This window comes from Ostrea edulis, chromosome 4, assembly GCF_947568905.1.
Source record: "Ostrea edulis chromosome 4, xbOstEdul1.1, whole genome shotgun sequence".
NCBI lineage: Eukaryota > Metazoa > Mollusca > Bivalvia > Ostreida > Ostreidae > Ostrea > Ostrea edulis.
In genome coordinates, this window is record NC_079167.1 from 34,125,748 (window position 1) to 34,143,839 (window position 18,092).

Consider the following 18,092-nt stretch of genomic DNA (forward strand, 5'->3'; position numbering starts at 1 on the left):
AAACATCTACATGTAGATACAATATCATAAAATGTAAATTAGGCCTATTAGTACATGTAATTTCTTCACAACACACATCAAATGCGAAATTAAAATATTACGGCACAAAGTTAACGAATTGTAGCATTTTGAGGTGTGAAATTTTGCCTTAATGATTCATGATATATTAATTAATGTAGCACTTAAAACCATATTAGGAAAAGGAAAAACTTGTACTTGTTTTCATAATGAACTTGAAGAAAAAGCTTTGGAAATTGGACTGACCTAATAAATAAGGTTTTATCAAAATGGTTTTTTAAAATTGAATTCATTTCCATTTTTACTATATTTTATTTTTTTCAAAATATATATAGTGAAGAAATGAAATGATGAGTCCCTTATAAATATAGTATGAGTACGACAATATTCGAAAGATATTTCATTTAATAAAAGAAATAAAATCAATTTGAACTAGGTAATGGGTGACATTAATTTTTATGTGCAATCGCAAACCCATTGAATACAATGTCGCATTAAAGCATTCAGTGGTGGATGTAGAGAGGGGTGGATTGCATCCCCCCTTAATTTGGGTTGAACTTTTTATATAATTAAAATACATCCCTCCACTTGTTTTGTAGGATGTCCAGTTAATCATCACTTTGCACTTTGTTTATAGTCAAACAGGATGATGCGTCGGGGTTGATGGAAACCTGATCCTCGTTAATTAAAGTGTCACTCACTGATCCTCGTGGCTTGTCACAAATCTCAGTGTCTCTTTTCAGTTTCAGTGTCCAAATTCTTCGAAATTTAGGGTCTTTTGGGAAAAGAAACATACTTAATCCCTGTCCCGATTTGACATTGCAGTTCAAAGCAGCACATTGTACCATAAATACAGGACTTTTCTATGTAAACACTATAAAACCCTATCAATGCAATCGAAAGTTGTCTCAGATGACGTCATAAGCTACGAGCGATAACTCACGTCACGACACATTTATCGATCGCTCAGGTAAAAGTTTGATAGCGTCGTGTACTTCACGCCAAGTGATTTTTATCAAAATTGCCATGGAAATTAATCCATAAGTGTACGACAGACATTTTTCTGTGTAAAAGTCAAGTTTTAGGAAATTCACCGTACTTGAGCTTTAAAACTTTACTCGGGACACCTTAACCCTGCTGCGCTCTCAATTTTTTTTTCACGATAATCAAGAGTTCTTTCAAAGTTGGCCAGGGTCCAAATCTTTGCAAAAAGAAATAAAGCACAATATACCATAATTTCTAATTGATACTTACATTAACACTGGAATCCCTTCAAGCACATACATATCCGGTAGAAATATCACCGGGTCTCAGGTAGCTCGCGTTTGAGTCCCGGGAGCAGCGAGATTAGATTTCATTCGATAGTCTCCGATTTCATGCTCTACTTAAACGAGATTGTTTTAGCGATTTACATACAATTTCTCACCTGCGAATATAAATTCCTTTAGATCCCATGAATGTGTTTGCGTCAGATGCAGCGGAACACAATGATAAACTACGAGAACAGGATGGCATCCCACTGACAGAAATATCCTCTGACGAGTATTACAAGATCGAGAGTGAGGTAAAATGTACAGATTACTAGGCCTCAATGCAAGTTTAGTTTGTTCCCCATTTCAATGGACTGGAAAATATTCCCAAGTTAAAGAGGTTCGCACCTGAGATTTGAAGTAATGTCAATTTTTTGGGAAGTGTATTTTTTATTTCTACATTGAAGGAGAATTCAATTAGGAAATTAAAAATAAAAACTTGGGATGCAACGCTTGTTATTGAGCTACAGTGTTCTAAACATGACCTTTTTGCACTTAAAAAGTATTCAATTAAACTTGATTTTTCTGTTGGTGTCAGCACAACATAAGCAACACAAATCAATCATTACATAAAATAGATACATAATCATGTCTTCTAACACTACAGATAAAAATTATATCACTAGTAATGGGGAAAAAAATACTGACCTATTTGCACTTGATATACGAAAAACTTCATGATTTAAAAATTGAGAATTAAAAGGACATATTAAGAGTAATGTCAATTTCTAAAATTTTACATAATTTTCAAGGTCTAGTCTTACACTTTAAATGGAACTTTAAAAAGTGGAGGTTGGAGATCAAATTTTTTAGTTATTGGCGAAAATACTGGATTTTTACACAAAATTTCGAGTAAATTAATTAAAACTTTTATTAACAATTTTGGAAAAATATATCAACCAAGTTAATAAATTTCAACATTTGAACTACTTCCAAGTCTCGGCTACCTGTATCATAAATTATAAAACTGAAATACACGAATAGGAGTATAAAAGTAGACGATACATTGGAAGAAACAGATACTGTAATATCATGCAGACTTAAAACTTTTTGATTAATGAAACCTTCCGCCACAAAATATAGTCCCTGCCAAACCCTTTCAAATTTGAAGTGATACAAACGTTTTGAACTGGGTAGGGTTCTGCAATAGATGTGTGATATGTTTGCACCAATGAGATCAGTATTGAACCAGTACATAGTTAGTTGTAGCATCCTGCGCAGTTGTTCTCAAAAGCTTAGGAGCTAACTTCCTTAAACTAATTATACTGCTATTTATTATCATACATTTGTATACATACATCTTTATCTAATTAATACAATTACCCTAAAGCGCTCTACTTGTAAAAAAAACAACACCCCAACATATGAACAAACTAAAGCAAAGAACAATAAATACATGGAAAAGGCATAATATAATACTAAAACTGATTATATATATATATATATATATATATATATATATATATATATATATATATATAATAATAATAATAATAATAATAATAATAATAACTGTACAACGAATTACAGATTAAATGCAAGTTTGAAAAAGATATGTTTTAAGTTTGTTTTGAAAAAGAGCTATTTAAGTCGTACTGGGTTTTTTAATTTCAATGCAAGAAATATATTCCGTCAATTTTCGCTGAATTTGTTTTCATTAAAATGTAGATCAGTGTTTGGCAAAAAATGTTCACTACCGTATCGACACTGTAAAGCATTTCCATCAAGAAATAAAGAAATAAAATAAAACGTTCTCCACATCATAGGGTATCGCAAAGAGACATAGCATCTTAATTTAGGCTCTATATTACAAATGTTTCGGACTACTGTTTATCTAGGACAGAATAAACATGATGAAAGTAATGGAAAAAGTGAGCGATGACTTCCTGAAGTTTACATACAACAGACTGAAGGAGATCGACAGCAGAAAAATGTGTGTGGAGCCTTGGCCTCCTACGACAAGTGTCTCAGCAGATGGCTTTAAACAGCTAGTAAGTCATGATGGATATCATGAATGGATTCTTAGACAATTTTAGAAGTGTCTTTTTATAAAAAAAAAATTTAAAAAAAGCTATCACAAACTTTGTACATTTTGTGTAGCACTATAAATTTCCAAGATCAACGCACCTTCTTGATAAAGTCCTCCACAAAGAACGTGGGGACACGATTGGTCCATACATTGAGCTTTTGTATGAACTGGCCAAACATATAGACTCATTTCATTCAGCTGGATGGATTTTTCGATGTCTCAGAGCAAAGAATGTTTGGATTCTGGAAACAAAAGTAAGTGGTATTGTGAACAAATTTGAAAAGTGAGAATATAATGCAATTTTCAAATTGATGGAATAATGATAATTATGTCAATGAAATTCATTTTGAGATAATTTCTTGAATTCGATTCAATATGACCATAATCGATTTGTATGATTTTAAGAAGGCAAGGATATATACATATTTGTATATATTTTTTTACTTAATTATATTCCGCGTTACAATAGTTCCTCGGTACCCCTTGCTTATCGTAAGAGGTTGCTAAATGAGGGCGGTCCTTCGATTGAGACCACACAAACCGAGGCCCTATGTCACAGCAGGTGTGGTACGATGAAGACCCCTCCCTGCTCAAAGGTCGTAAGCGCCGAACATATTCCTAATTTTGCAGTCAATCACCAGCAATGGATATGGCTGCATTTGAGTTAAAAATCATCGAGTGGGACGTTAAACAATACACAACCAACCAACCAACCAACCATCTATTCCCAACCTAGGACCACTGAGTCGAGGACTTTTTCTCTTCTTATTACTCCTAGTGTCTCCCCCAAACTAATGAGAATGAGAGTGTTAAATATATAGAACGAAGAAATGCATACATCCTTTATTGAATAATAACGAACATTTTTCATTACATAAAAAAATCAAGTTAAAAGTATTCAAGGATTAGACAACCAGAATGCAGCAGATTGGCTTGGTTTTGATTCCTAATGTACTTGTACGTAATGTTGAATGACTGTTGTGTATTACAGAAACGAGAACAAACGATTGTGGTGCCCAAATTTGGTAAATACCGTGTGATAGCGTCATCAGACTTCGGCATCCATCTAGAGCAGATCAAAATTGAAAGTCCAGAGGAGGCAGATGGAATACAATGGTTAGTATTATCTGCCATAGGTATGACCGAAGGCACTATGTGTCAATACACCTTCTACAATCTTCCTCGTATAGGTTAGATGTTATTTTGACGTTTCAAAACATCTAACCGGCTTAGACGGCATTTCATTGGACGATAAGTTTTTGCCCCGCCTGCATATAGATCTACTGATCACTGCCCCGCCCACAGTACTATCGATCGCATGACGTAACACCTGCCAGTAGTTGTACACTTTACTTTGAATGGATGCGCTCCCGAACATTCAGCGACGGCGACCCCCGAGAATGATGAAACGTGTGTCATTCAATTGCCGAATAGTGTGAAATATTTAATTGTTTTAAAAGACGGGAAAAAAATTAAGCTTGAACTGTAAACTGTGTTTTATAGAGTTCCCTTGATAAAATTTTGATTGTAAAAATGTTGATTTTTACTTCATTGTGTGCAGAAATGAATATGTACCTTCAGTCATGTTTAATCTTCCTTTCAATAAGTGCATTGCTTACATTGCTGGTTGAAATTTACATGGTTTTCGCTGCCAATACTTATCATTTCCATTAGTGGAACTCTTCAAATTAAAGGCGCGTAAAGTCGTGCTACCGGGACAACATACGTAAACATTACTTAGGCATACGTAATATAAATTATGGTATCGAATACATATTATAACCGACTGCAAACCACGACACTGATTAAAATTCTAAAGGCAAATTTAGGAATTGATTATTCTGACAAGAAAACAGACGAACTTATTAAACTATGTGAAGGATCTGCCAAATCTAACCGATATAAAGCATCAATCGCAAGAAGAACTGTGAAGGGAAAAACCAAAATGCACATCCGACACAATAACTTTTCTTGTAATTAATGGGATTCATATGTTATTAGAATTATTCTGTCAGACTATGAAGACATTCCATTATATCATACAATTTGGACAGGTTCATATGGGCATTGACTTTGTAATCGTTCATGTACCCCCCCCCTCTCTCTCTCTCTCTCTCTCTCTCTCTCTCTCTCTCTCTCTCTCTCTCATTTTTTAATATTTTAGAATAAGTTATATATTTGCCAAACTGCATTTTTTAAGACGTTTATAACACTAATTAACACAACAAATGCGTTTCTAAACTACATCTAAGCTATTTTTAAAATTACAAAATATTGATTGACTGCCTTAGGACAGAGAACATCGTTGTTTGGAATTTTTAAATTAGGTGTAGTAGAGTTTTAAAAAACATGTAACATCCTTGATAAACTAGTGTTAGAATATTTAAAAATGCAGTTTGACCAATGGCTATTCTATTTAAAGATACACAATGTGCTTTAACTTTAAAAAAAAAGGGGGGGAGGGGAGTTGCTATGAACGTTTCGTTTATGTCCCAGTAATCTCGCACTTACTCGCGAGACTTGTGCATTTTCTTACCAATGACGCACAAGAGTCACCAAAGCGCGATAACTCTAATGATCTGGTAATGAGAACTTATCATTTCCATTAGTGGAACTCTTCAAATTAAAGGCGCGTAAAGTCGTGCTACCGGGACAACATACGTAAACACTACTTAGGCATACGTAATATAAATTATGGTATCGAATACATATTATAACCGACTGCAAACCACGACACTGATTAAAATTCTAATGGCAAATTTAGGAATTGATTATTCTGACAAGAAAACAGACGAACTTATTAAACTATGTGAAGGATCTGCCAAATCTAACCGATATAAAGCATCAATCGCAAGAAGAACTGTGAAGGGGAAAACCAAAATGCACATCCGACACAACATCTTTTCTTGTAATTAATGGGATTCATATGTTATTAGAATTATTCTGTCAGACTATGAAGACATTCCATTATATCATACAATTTGGACAGGTTCATATGGGCATTGACTTTGTAATCGTTCATGTACCCCCCCCCCCCTCTCTCTCTCTCTCTCTCTCTCTCTCTCTCTCTCTCTCTCTCTCATTTTTCAATATTTTAGAATAAGTTATATATTTGCCAAACTGCATTTTTTAAGACGTTTATAACACTAATTAACACAACAAATGCGTTTCCAAACTACATCTAAGCTATTTTTAAAATTACAAAATATTGATTGACTGCCTTAGGACAGAGAACATCGTTGTTTGGAATTTTTAAATTAGGTGTAGTAGAGTTTAAAAAACATGTAACATCCTTGATAAACTAGTGTTAGGATATTTAAAAATGCAGTTTGACCAATGGCTATTCTATTTAAAGATACACAATGTACTTTAACTTTTAAAAAAAAAAGGGGGGGGGTTGCTATGAACGTTTCGTTTATGTCCCAGTAATCTCGCACTTACTCGCGAGACTTGTGCATTTTCTTACCAATGACGCACAAGAGTCATCAAAGCGCGATAACTCTAATGATCTGGTAATGAGAAGTATTCAGTCATGGTTTGAGGAAATGTCAATGTATAGGTTAGATGAAATTTACATTGCTTCCGCTACCAATTCAGTAGCAACCACCACCCATTTTTAAAAAATTACCCAAAACAATAAAAATCAGATGCAATTACCAATTTTGAGTATGCTGATTTCAAATCTGGATTCCTTTTACTCCAATTTCTTAGAGAAAATGAAGTATAATGTCTTAAACACCCCCTACCGTGAGGTTGCCAAAAACGGAAAATGTTTCATTTCGCATCAAAAAGTGACCCAACTTTATTTCTTGAAACACCATCTACCCAAAACAATAAAAAGCAGGTGTAATTACCAATTTTGAGTATGCTGAATCCAATTCTGAATTCCTTTTACTCCACTTCCTTACAGAAAATGAGGTATAGTGTCTTAAACACCCCTACCGTGAGGTTGTCAAAAATTGAAAATGTTCCATTTCACATTAAAAAGTGACCAGAAAGTTATTTCTTGAAATAAGGCATACAACAGAAAAGGAAAACAATTAATACTAAATTGTTCCATGAACATTCTTAGTTGTTTTGGAAAGAATATATCTCACCTTTCAAATAAGCTGAGATGCTTTTGAATAAAGATGTCAATGATCTATCTCTGATATGTATAATAATATTAGTATGACAATGATGTAGTGAAAATGCTTTGATTCGTTTATTTTCAAGAAAAACTTTTCAGATTTAGTTAGACACCATTAAAACACATGGACGTTTACATATTAATGAGGACTTTGCTACGTAGAAATTTGTTATAAAATACAAAATGTACCCTCTTTTATTTATTTTCTAAACATTTTTGTAAAACATGAACGAACAAGGGCTACCTGAGATGCAATCGAACGTGGAGAGTATCAACTCTTATATGACGTATCGTGATCAATCTCGTAACTCCTATAAGCAATACAAAATAGATATTTAGGCAAACGCGGACCCCTGGACACACTAGAGGTGGGATCAGGTGTCTAGGAGGAGTAAACATCCCCTGTCGACTGGTCACACCTGCCGTCAGCCCTATATCTTGATCAGGTAAACGGAGTTATCCGTAGTCAAATTCAGTGTGCCAAGAACGGCCTAACAATCGGTATGAAGCAACTCAGACAGCATTTGACCCAATGATATGTTGTATTGGCAAACTAGATCGTTATAACGACCATAGAATTTGCGAAATGCTGACTTTAAACGAGAATGTTGAAACCCTTGCACAATTAACTTGTTTGTCAGTAGCCTGCTTCGATTAAAAAACTGACCACTCTCGAGTATGGAATCAGTTGAGAGATATAATCACCATATGTAGGTGATAATGAAATATTGCTAAATAAATATGGAAAGTTGATATATAAAAGCACTGAAAAGGCCACGACACTGTTGGTTATTTAAAACTCAAATTTTCGACGCAACCCGCGTCTTTATCAAGAGACATAAATTACATAAACAAATAACACACAAAAACGACAAGTATCGATAAACTACATTGGTGACAAGACTGATACACTGTTGTACTGAGTGATAAAAATGGTGGTGGTTTCGTTGTAAAGCGTCAATCTCTACCCAGAGTTATCGTTCCCGCTACGCTCCACTAATACCTTTGTCAACGTCTAAAAATCATATCAAAACGTACTAAAACTAACTTAGCATATCAAACTGTAATAATCATATCTAAGCAAATCAAACACTTGTCTGAATTTTATAAACGCAGAAGCTGGTAAATATGAGACACCTGAGCGAATTAAAAGGTTTTATATAAATATTCATTCATCTAATAATACTAGAATAATCATGGACTTCGTTGTTTTTGTGAACTTACTGTAAGATTTTAAGCTTAACACTAAAACTTGTAAAATCATACTTTATTATGCAATAGGTAGAAATATAAGTTTTGCCAAGAATCTTGACATTCAGACGTTGACAGAGGTGTTGTAGCGCAGCGTAATACGCCCTCTGGTGAGAGATTGGTAAAGCGTGTTTACTGACTATGGTTTAGAGAGTTTGTACCATGGTCGGGTCGGGATGAAAATAAAATTATTCTTGAAAATTACAGAAATCAGATAAATTTAGAGGGAAAACTTACAAAACAATGTGATTATGGAATAAAATGGTGGGAAGATAATGAAATGGAGTGATTAAGGTGGCAGGGGACAGTTTCTTTGGTTTTGAAACATGTGGATAGGGGGTATACACCAAAGTCAGATTATGACAGACTAATGAAAAATCATATTTCCATTTTACGTCAATACTTGTATTTCATATTAGTGTAGTTAATAAATTATGACCCTAAATTACATGTAATCTATAAATACTGGTGCTGGTGCACAAAACATGCTCTGAGCAGGTTCCCCTTTTTTCCTTTGATTTTCCCTCATTTGGGCTAATCCGCACCACCCCCACACCATCACAGTACCAAACATGGGGATTTAGACACTGTGCACAATCAAGAACCCTATCTGCCCTTCTCAAAAATCTACCTCTCATATGGGGCCATCCACCTTCCCTCACAGCTACAGACCTTTTGCTAGACCCTGCATGTTTTCACCGGAATTTCTTCAGCAACTGACCACGTGTCTTAGTTTCGTATTTGCACCCATCTATATGCTAGGAATCATGGTGACACCTACATGTTGTATATCAACATTTTTACTAAGCACTCAGCTACAATTGACATGCATCCTAAAATTATTGTATACATTTTTACACATGTAATATCACTTCAAATACGGGGTAATTCCATTTTTTGAAAAAGTTGCCGGGCCTATAGTGCGAAACTGTCCCCTGCTACCTAAGTTAAAAACAATATTAGGTAGTCCGTACCATTGATGATTCGGATATGGTGAACAGCGAAAAATAATGATTGCCAGAAGAACACGATTAAACAACAAACAAGGTCAATCAAAAGACACAGATCTAGCATTAAAATCAATAACCGAATAGGTGAATGGGAGAGAAGTCTAAGGAAAAAGATTCAGTATTATTTTTCAAGGTAATATATTTTTCAAGGTCAGACAAATTAAAGCCGCATTCTAGAAATTCTGATATCGCAACATAAAGAGCTATGCGAATCCGAACTTATGTTGATTTAGAATAATGTTTTACCATAGTTTAGAGATCTAAAGATGATATATTAATAAAATACTAGTCTTCAAGGTCAATACATTTTTTTTCTTATTATCATCCCTCCTTTTTTTTATTTTTAAAAAGCCGCAATGTCGAGACTAGAATATGAGAGGGAGAGAGAGAGAGAAAGAGCTATATAAATTCATAATTGTAATGATTTCTTATGATGTTCTAACATAATTAGGAAGTATTGAAGGTCAAACAATAATCGCAATTTTGGGAATCCTCGTAATGGCTAAATAAAGGAACTCAAGGTTAAATAAAGGAACTCAAGGTCAGAGCCTTGAATCCGGGGAAACGAATTGTATTTATATTAATCATACAAAATAAGATATCTTATCGGGTGAATTTTGGCGATTAGGCTATGGAAACTTATTTTAACTAAGGATTTATCCTGGATTCATGCGCGTGAAATCATTCAAATTATTCATTCCACCTGGACGGAATGATTTCAAACGTTGCATCCAGGATTTTTCTGTGCTCTTTCTCTCTGCATCGGTCCATATTGGGTTATGATCAATAACAACCACTTGCATGTCTTGCCAAATGTGACCTTCTTTGTTGAAATGTTCCCCTAGGGGTTCGGTCACGCGAAGGGTTTTGATAGTTGATCGGTGATTGTTGGTCCTAAGTCTGATGTTTGTAGTTTCCCCAGCATATTGTTGTCCACATTGTTCAAATATACAAAAATTGTTTAGTGTTGTCCACGAGGTCGGGTGAGTATTGTTCATTTTATTATTAGACTCTTACCTTTCTCAAATGTTTTTCGCGCAAAATCAACTTTGACGTTGATTTTCAATTTTATAATACTTACTGTGACGTCATAGTACTTTCGTGTACATGTAGTCTTGCGTTACATTGCTATGATAGATAAACACGACTGAAGAAGACCGGTAACACGGTCGAAATATTTCTACAAAGTGTTTAGAGGTTTTTTGATATTTTATTTCGAAACAAGATGTGTTTGTTAAACACAAATGCCCCCGATAATGGCCAATTCCGAAGATGGCCAAGGTCACAAGGACAAATATCTTCGTGCCAGTAGAAAGATCTTGTCACAATAAATGCTCATGTGCAATATGAAAGCTCTAATATTTACCATTTAGAAGTTATGACCAATGTAAAAAAAAAAAATTAAAAGTAAGTCAAATGTCAAGGTCAAAAGGTTTAGTACCAACGGAAAGGTCTTGTCACAAGGAATACTCATATGAAATATCAAAGCTCTAGCACTTGCTATTCAAAAGTTATTAGCAAGGTTAAAGTTCAGACAGAATTACAGAATGACAGACAGGACAAAAACAATACCCCCCCCCCCCTAATTTCGATATCGGGGGCATAAAAAGGGACTTTATATATATATATATATATATATATATATATATATATATATATATATATATATATATCCATATGGAGGTGTAAAGATAAAATGTCTTACGGCGTGACCGTGTTTGAGGGCGAAGCAAAAAATATTGGCATAAGTATCTTGATCCATAACAGGATAAGATATATCCCAAAATATTAGCATCTAACGCGTGAGGACAGAGCTGATTCAAAGTATTCTAGCTTTATACATTTTTGATCCGCCTATTCATTGAACGCAGGAAACTCTATGCAACTGATGTAAACAGTGATTGTGACGTCATATTTAGTGTCGGTGCTTAGCAAATACACAAACATAGGGGACATGGGCTGGTACAATCGTGTTAAATTTATGATTAACAAAATAAGATTTACATGCTTTTACGGATTTTCTGTAACATCTCAGAACGACGTGAACTTGGGTACACGAGATTCAAAATGGAGAAATACATGTCCACGCGCTAGTATTCGAATCGACGCCATTGGGACCAAAATTTCAAGTTTCATAGGTATGGTTTAATTTTTCATTAGTTTTCTATATTTTCATTTTAAACATGTATATACATGTTACCTATAGGGAGAGCTCCGCTCTCACGGCCCAAAGGGCCGTAAGAGGGCTTTGCCCTCTATAACTAGTGTTGAATTGTGATGAAAAATAAATAATATAAAAAGTATTCTAACTTTAGACATTTTTGATCCGCCTATTCATTGAACGCGGGAAACGCTATGCAACTGATGTAAACAGTGCATTGTAACGTCATATTCAGCGTCGGTGTTTAGCAAATACACAAACATAGGAGAGATTGCATTGCACAATCGTGTTTTAAATCGAGGAGTGATTATATATGATTAAGAAAATAAGATTTACATGCTTTTACGGATTTCATGTAACATCTCAGAACGACGTTAACTTGTGTACACGAGATTCAAAATGGAGAAATAGATGTCCACGCGCAAGTATTCGTATCGACGCCATTTGGACCAAACTTTTCAAGTTACATAGGTATTGTTTAATTTTTCGTTGGTTTTCTATATTTTCCTTTTAAACATGTATATATGTGTTACCTATAGGGAGAGCTTGCGACAGTAACCCAGAAATCGTGTAAATCGTTTCATTGACTGAATTTTTGCATTAAAAAATTACATGTAAGAGTTATACGTACAAATGCTGGCTTTCCCATTCCTTTATAAGTTTAAATAATCGTGAATTATATTTTCGCTATGACTTTGAAATAGTGAAAATTGGATTCGCGTAAATTTAATGTACTATATTAGGTTCTGATTCGCGGAAAAAAATGACGCGGGAAAAAACCTGATTGAAAAGATTGTTGCAAAACGTTTGGATCATCACATAGAGTTGAATCATTTAGACAACAATGTACATTCAGCATACCGTGCCTGCCATTCAACGGAGACAGCTCTACTTCGTGTCCACCACGACATTGTAGCAGCATTAGATGGTGGTTCCAGCGTTGCATTAATCATGTTAGATCTTTCGGTGGCCTTTGATGTCATCGATCATCCTATTCTGATAAGACGTCTTGAGTTTGCTTTTGATATTTCTGGCTCGGTCCTAATTGGATTAAGTCATATCTCTCAGAGAGGACCCAAAAAGTAGCCATAGGATCTACCTTCTCCGATGATTTCCGTTTCAATTGCGGCGTACCACTAGGATCTGTCCTAGGACCTCGGCTCTGTGCCATTTTCTCCAAACTTATTGATGGAATATGTCGTAAAAACAATGTTCTACATCACTGTTATGAAGATGACACACAAGCCTATCTAGTCTTCAAACCTAAAGATGACTGGCAAAATACCGCTAGCCGCCTTGAGACTTGTATGGACGAAATAAAGATGTGGATGTCCGCTAACATGCTAAAATTGAATCAGGACAAAACAGAGTTCATTGTTTTTTCACCGAAAACCATAGTCATTGACTCACAATCGTACCATCTGAACTTTGCCGACACTATTATCAGTGAGACACCGTTGGTGAAGAACCTAGGTGTATGGATTGATAAGACACTTTGCATGCAAAAGCAAATCTCATCTGTGTCTCGTACTTGCTATCGTCAAATACGTAATATCGTAATAAAACTGTGGAAAAAAATAATTAGGGGGAGTAATTTTAGTATGCAGACGTTTTGTTTCTTATAAGCTTTTGCAATTTAGTTGCAGTGTTAGTTTACTGTTTTATTTAGTTTTCTTTTCTATGTAAATATTTTATCGACCTGAGGAAGGGACAGCTCGTCCCGAAAATTTGACCATTAATCATATCGTTGATCATTTTTAGTACTTTTTATATCCTTATTTGACCTCGTGACTACTATTAGATCCGACACTTATTTAATGATATACATGTATATATATATGTGTGTGTGTGTGTGTGTGTGTGTGTGTGTGTGTGTGTGTGTGTGTGTGTGTGTGTGTGTGTGTGTGTGCAATGTATGTGTTTGTGTAAAATTTTGATCCCCTATTGTAGCCGAGTGTGTGTGTTGTGGCCCTAACCTACAACCAGTGGTTATGATTGAACAATAGCAAATCTATACTCATAAAGACCCTTTCACTTATATTTTGTCTCTTCTGGTCCAGTGTTGATGTGAAGAATAATTTCAAAAAGACCTCATTATGAATTCACTATTTCTTGATTATATCCTATTTGAAAAGGGAGTGACCCTTCATTTAAACAATTTTAATCCCCTTTACTTAAGCATGCGTTTTAGGAAATATGGTTGAAATTGGCCCTCTAGCTCTGGCGAAGAAGTAAAAGATATATAATGTTTACGGATAGTGATCAGGAAAGCTCATTTGAGCTTATAGCTAAGGTGAGCTAAATACTGAAACACCACATGTTTATTTTTTTTTTCAAAAACAACAACTCATTATTCCAGGCTTCCGATTGAGGCAATAAAAGCCGGACTCTATTCCAAAGAAAGTGATGTATATGCCTTCGGTATGATTACGTGGGAGGTCATGTCTGCGTTTGGACAGGGGGGAGTTGTGTATGACCAAGACGAAGAGAGGGAATTAAAGTGCATTCCATTCAACTACCAACAATCTAAAAATGTAAGAAGGGTTCCGTTCTTAAATATCATTTTAAAATGTGATTTCGCATAACCTATGGCAGTACTATATAGTCTAATTGATGACACTAGTGACTGAAATTTTAACAACAAATGACTTTGTTTTTGTGACAGATTCTACAACATTTGATAGAGGGATACATACCAGAAAAAGACGTTAAATGCCCTGATTGGTTTTACCGAGATATTACGAGGCCTTGTCTTTTACATCAGAAAATCGACAGACCCTCAATGAAAACCATTCTACAAATCCTGGAAACAAAGTGCGGAATCAGATTAGCAAACATTTGGATTAATTTCCTATATATATCCTTGAACAATATTTGATGTCTAACAACAGATTATTTTCTTTGTAGGCTTGGGAAATCTCTCCCTAAACAAATTCTAAGAGGTCCACCTCCATCTCCACCTGATCAACTCTCCAAAGACGTAGAAATGTACGAAGATATATATGAATATGACGATGCCGAGATAAGTACGGAATTGTCTCAGTCTTACATAGAGGAATCTAAAAGGACTGAAAAGGATGGTGACTCTCTTATGTTTCCACCGCCGCAAACGAGAAGACCTCCACCTCCACCTGGTCAACCCTTGCAAAGTAATAGCACACCCAAAGACGTAGAAATGTACGAAGACATATCTGATTATGATGATGCCGAGATAAGTACGGATTTTTCTCAATATTACAGAGAGGAATTAAAAGGGACTGAAAATGATGGTAACTCTCCCGTGTTTCCACCACATCAAACGAGAAGACCTCCACCTCTACCAGCAGTGTCGTATTACGATACAAAGGAAAGTGAAAACTTGAATGGAGGGGAAAATAATCTACCCTACCCGCCACTTCGCTCAAAAGCGAAAGACATGAAAGGGAAGGATGTCGAAGAAGGATTGAGCCCAGGCAACAAAGGGAGAGATGATGGCAAAAATTTAACTAAAGGTGATATTGATGACAGTATTCCACTTACTCGTAGAAGACCACCACCATTGCCTGACATCGATGACAGTATTCCATCTGTTCCCAGAAGATGGCAACCATTACTAGAAAATCACAAAGGGTTTGCAGAAACAACAACGGACGAAAGGTCATGCAAAACGCTTCCTATTCCACAGATCCCACAAAGTGATGACAGTGAAAGTGTAGATGTGGAGGAACGGTCTGCTCAAACAGTTCCACCAAAGACACCAACTCACCAAAGTAATGCTTGTCAAGATGTGAAGGAGAAAAACTTTTTCCAAATTAACAAAGCTAAATTTCCCCAACTTCCACCCACACCATTTGGAACAAAGAATGCATTTGATGGAACCAACCAAGTTCTTCCAAAACTAGAGTCTAAAACTGCACATCAGCCGACGTTCTACGTTGGTGAGGAAGGAAATCGTGAACAGGTGAGAAACGTTTATGAGGTGAAGAGAGATGAATGCGACACCGCAAAACAATCAAATCCAGTTTATGTGAACGAAACGGAAACTGACATCAAACCTGTCTTGCCACCTAGGAAACCGCTCAATAAATGACTTGGCGCTTGCAGTTGATCAAACACTATCATTCGCTCTTTTTCTTTGTGGAAATATAGCATTCAACAATTCATGCAGTTGGCACAGGTCTAAAAATGTGTGCCTTATATATTGCACACAACAGGATGCTGAACTGAACTGCATGGAAAGAGACAATATGTTAAGGTTTAATATAAGGAGCTTTTGACGACCCTCACTGGGGTTTTTGATATTGTAAAAGTATCGACTGATGAAATGATACATGTACTCGTGCTCGTACAAATACCGGTACATGTAATTTTAAAAGAAACCTGTTCTATGTTTCCTGATAGTTGTAATGTATATTTTCACTTTTATTGTATTCCAATAAATACCTGTTTTCTAATTTCGCATGCTAATTTATTAGACTATATTCTTGTTTGTAGGACTATGCACTGGTCTAGAGTTATCCACTATTTGTCTTTTACCGTTATCTGACAAATTCAAAAAGTCTTTATCGGTTTTATGTTCTATAATACTTTATTTTACCCCTTAACCCTAGGCATGATCAGTATGGGAATACCTGATGATTATTTGACTTTTTAGACTGCTAATCCTGTTTCATGAGTTGGTCCTCATTGTTTACCTATATTTGGCTTCTTTCCTTTGTATCAATTTATTATGAAATAATTTTATTTATTTGTGGTTGTGTTAGAAAGTGTGCAAATCATCTTTTTTATGGTTCGGTAACATTTAAATTTTAAAGTTCTGAATAAAAGAATTTTTAAAGATTATTCACATGTAAGTGTTGATTGGTGTTATCGATACGTTTATTATGCCCCCTTTCAAAGAAGAGAGACATATTGCTTTGCACATGTCGGTCGGTCGGTCTGTAGAGCAGATGTTGTCCGCTCAATATTGCCTAGGTCACACATTCACGGATTTGACGCCGGATTAGCTACCTACCAATGGGATATTATATCATCGCAGACGACGCATTTGGCATGAAAACCTTATCCATGAAGCCTTTCTCTAGACGGGGTCTTCCCTATGACGAGAGGATTTTCAACTACCGCTTATCGAGGACTAGAAGAGTTGTCGAGAATGCCTTTGGTATTCTTGCAAATCCACTCAGATGTTTGCTGTCAATCATGAGCCAAAAGCCAGATACAGTACACGTCATAGTTCTCGCCTGTGTTTGCCTTCATAACATAATGAGAGTCAGATATCCTGGTGATCAGAACCCTCTAATGGACCAAGAAGGCGATGACCACCAAGTTAGTCCTGGAGCCTGAGGAGATAGTGTCAACATGGATGATATGCAGATTCCAAGATGCGGTAATATGGACACCTTCGACTCAAAACAACAGAGATTAGATCTAAAACATTACGTAAATTCTCCTATTGGATCTGCACAGAATAAAATGGTATAAAGGATCATCCTTCAGAATTGTCTTTTGTTGGATATTAACTATTGTATCTCATTGAATATTACACTGAAGACTTTCTGGTTGCTTGTCTTTATTTGCATATGATGGAATGCAGAAGTAATTCAGATGAACAAATTGGTGCCTGTCTGTCCTTTGTCATACTTTGGTATGGTCAAATTACAAGGTCAAGCTGCGAAATTCAAATCTAATATTGAAATAAAATGTTTGAAAATATAAAAGAATAACTAGCTTGAAGTATACAAAAATGATTTTAGATTGGAGGAATTTTAAACACTTGTGTTTTTCATCTTTTAAAGTACAGAAGCTGATTAAATCAGCTCTTAACATGTACACGATAACTGGTGTCTTGTATATGCGAGGTAATATAGTTTTCAAGAATGAAAATTGAATTCAAACGTAAAACCAAGAATGGCCACAGTTGGAACATTATCCGAAATTCCAAGGACAAAGCATGGAAACAGAAATACGATGAAGAACATGAATAAACTGAAAGAAACAAAAGCCAAACTAAAAAGAAATGCGTTACTAGATTCCACCAATAAAAAGAGTATTGATAATATGCACTGATAGGGTAAAAGCATCATTTACGTTTCTAGAAGCTCCTGCCAAGTTGCCATATAGGTAGATGAACTCTATTAAAGTTGAACTCTAAAGATTGAAGTGAAAAAAAGTGAATTGAAGAATAAAAGTAATATTACGTATAATG

The 18,092-nt window shown here is 35.4% G+C and overlaps 1 protein-coding gene across 1 annotated transcript in view; it reads left to right on the forward strand.

Moving 5' to 3' along the window:
- LOC130054076 (uncharacterized) overlaps positions 1-16,729 on the forward strand; it is a 59,736-nt gene extending 43,007 nt beyond the window's left edge. Inside the window, exons 11-17 of the mRNA XM_056162454.1 lie at positions 1,467-1,582; positions 3,167-3,319; positions 3,429-3,611; positions 4,349-4,473; positions 14,268-14,442; positions 14,574-14,722; positions 14,816-16,729. Of these exons, the coding sequence (XP_056018429.1) occupies positions 1,467-1,582; positions 3,167-3,319; positions 3,429-3,611; positions 4,349-4,473; positions 14,268-14,442; positions 14,574-14,722; positions 14,816-15,977 (2,063 nt within the window). The 3' untranslated portion in view covers positions 15,978-16,729. The remainder of the gene's footprint in view (positions 1-1,466; positions 1,583-3,166; positions 3,320-3,428; positions 3,612-4,348; positions 4,474-14,267; positions 14,443-14,573; positions 14,723-14,815) is intronic.
- The last annotated feature ends 1,363 nt before the right edge of the window (positions 16,730-18,092 follow it).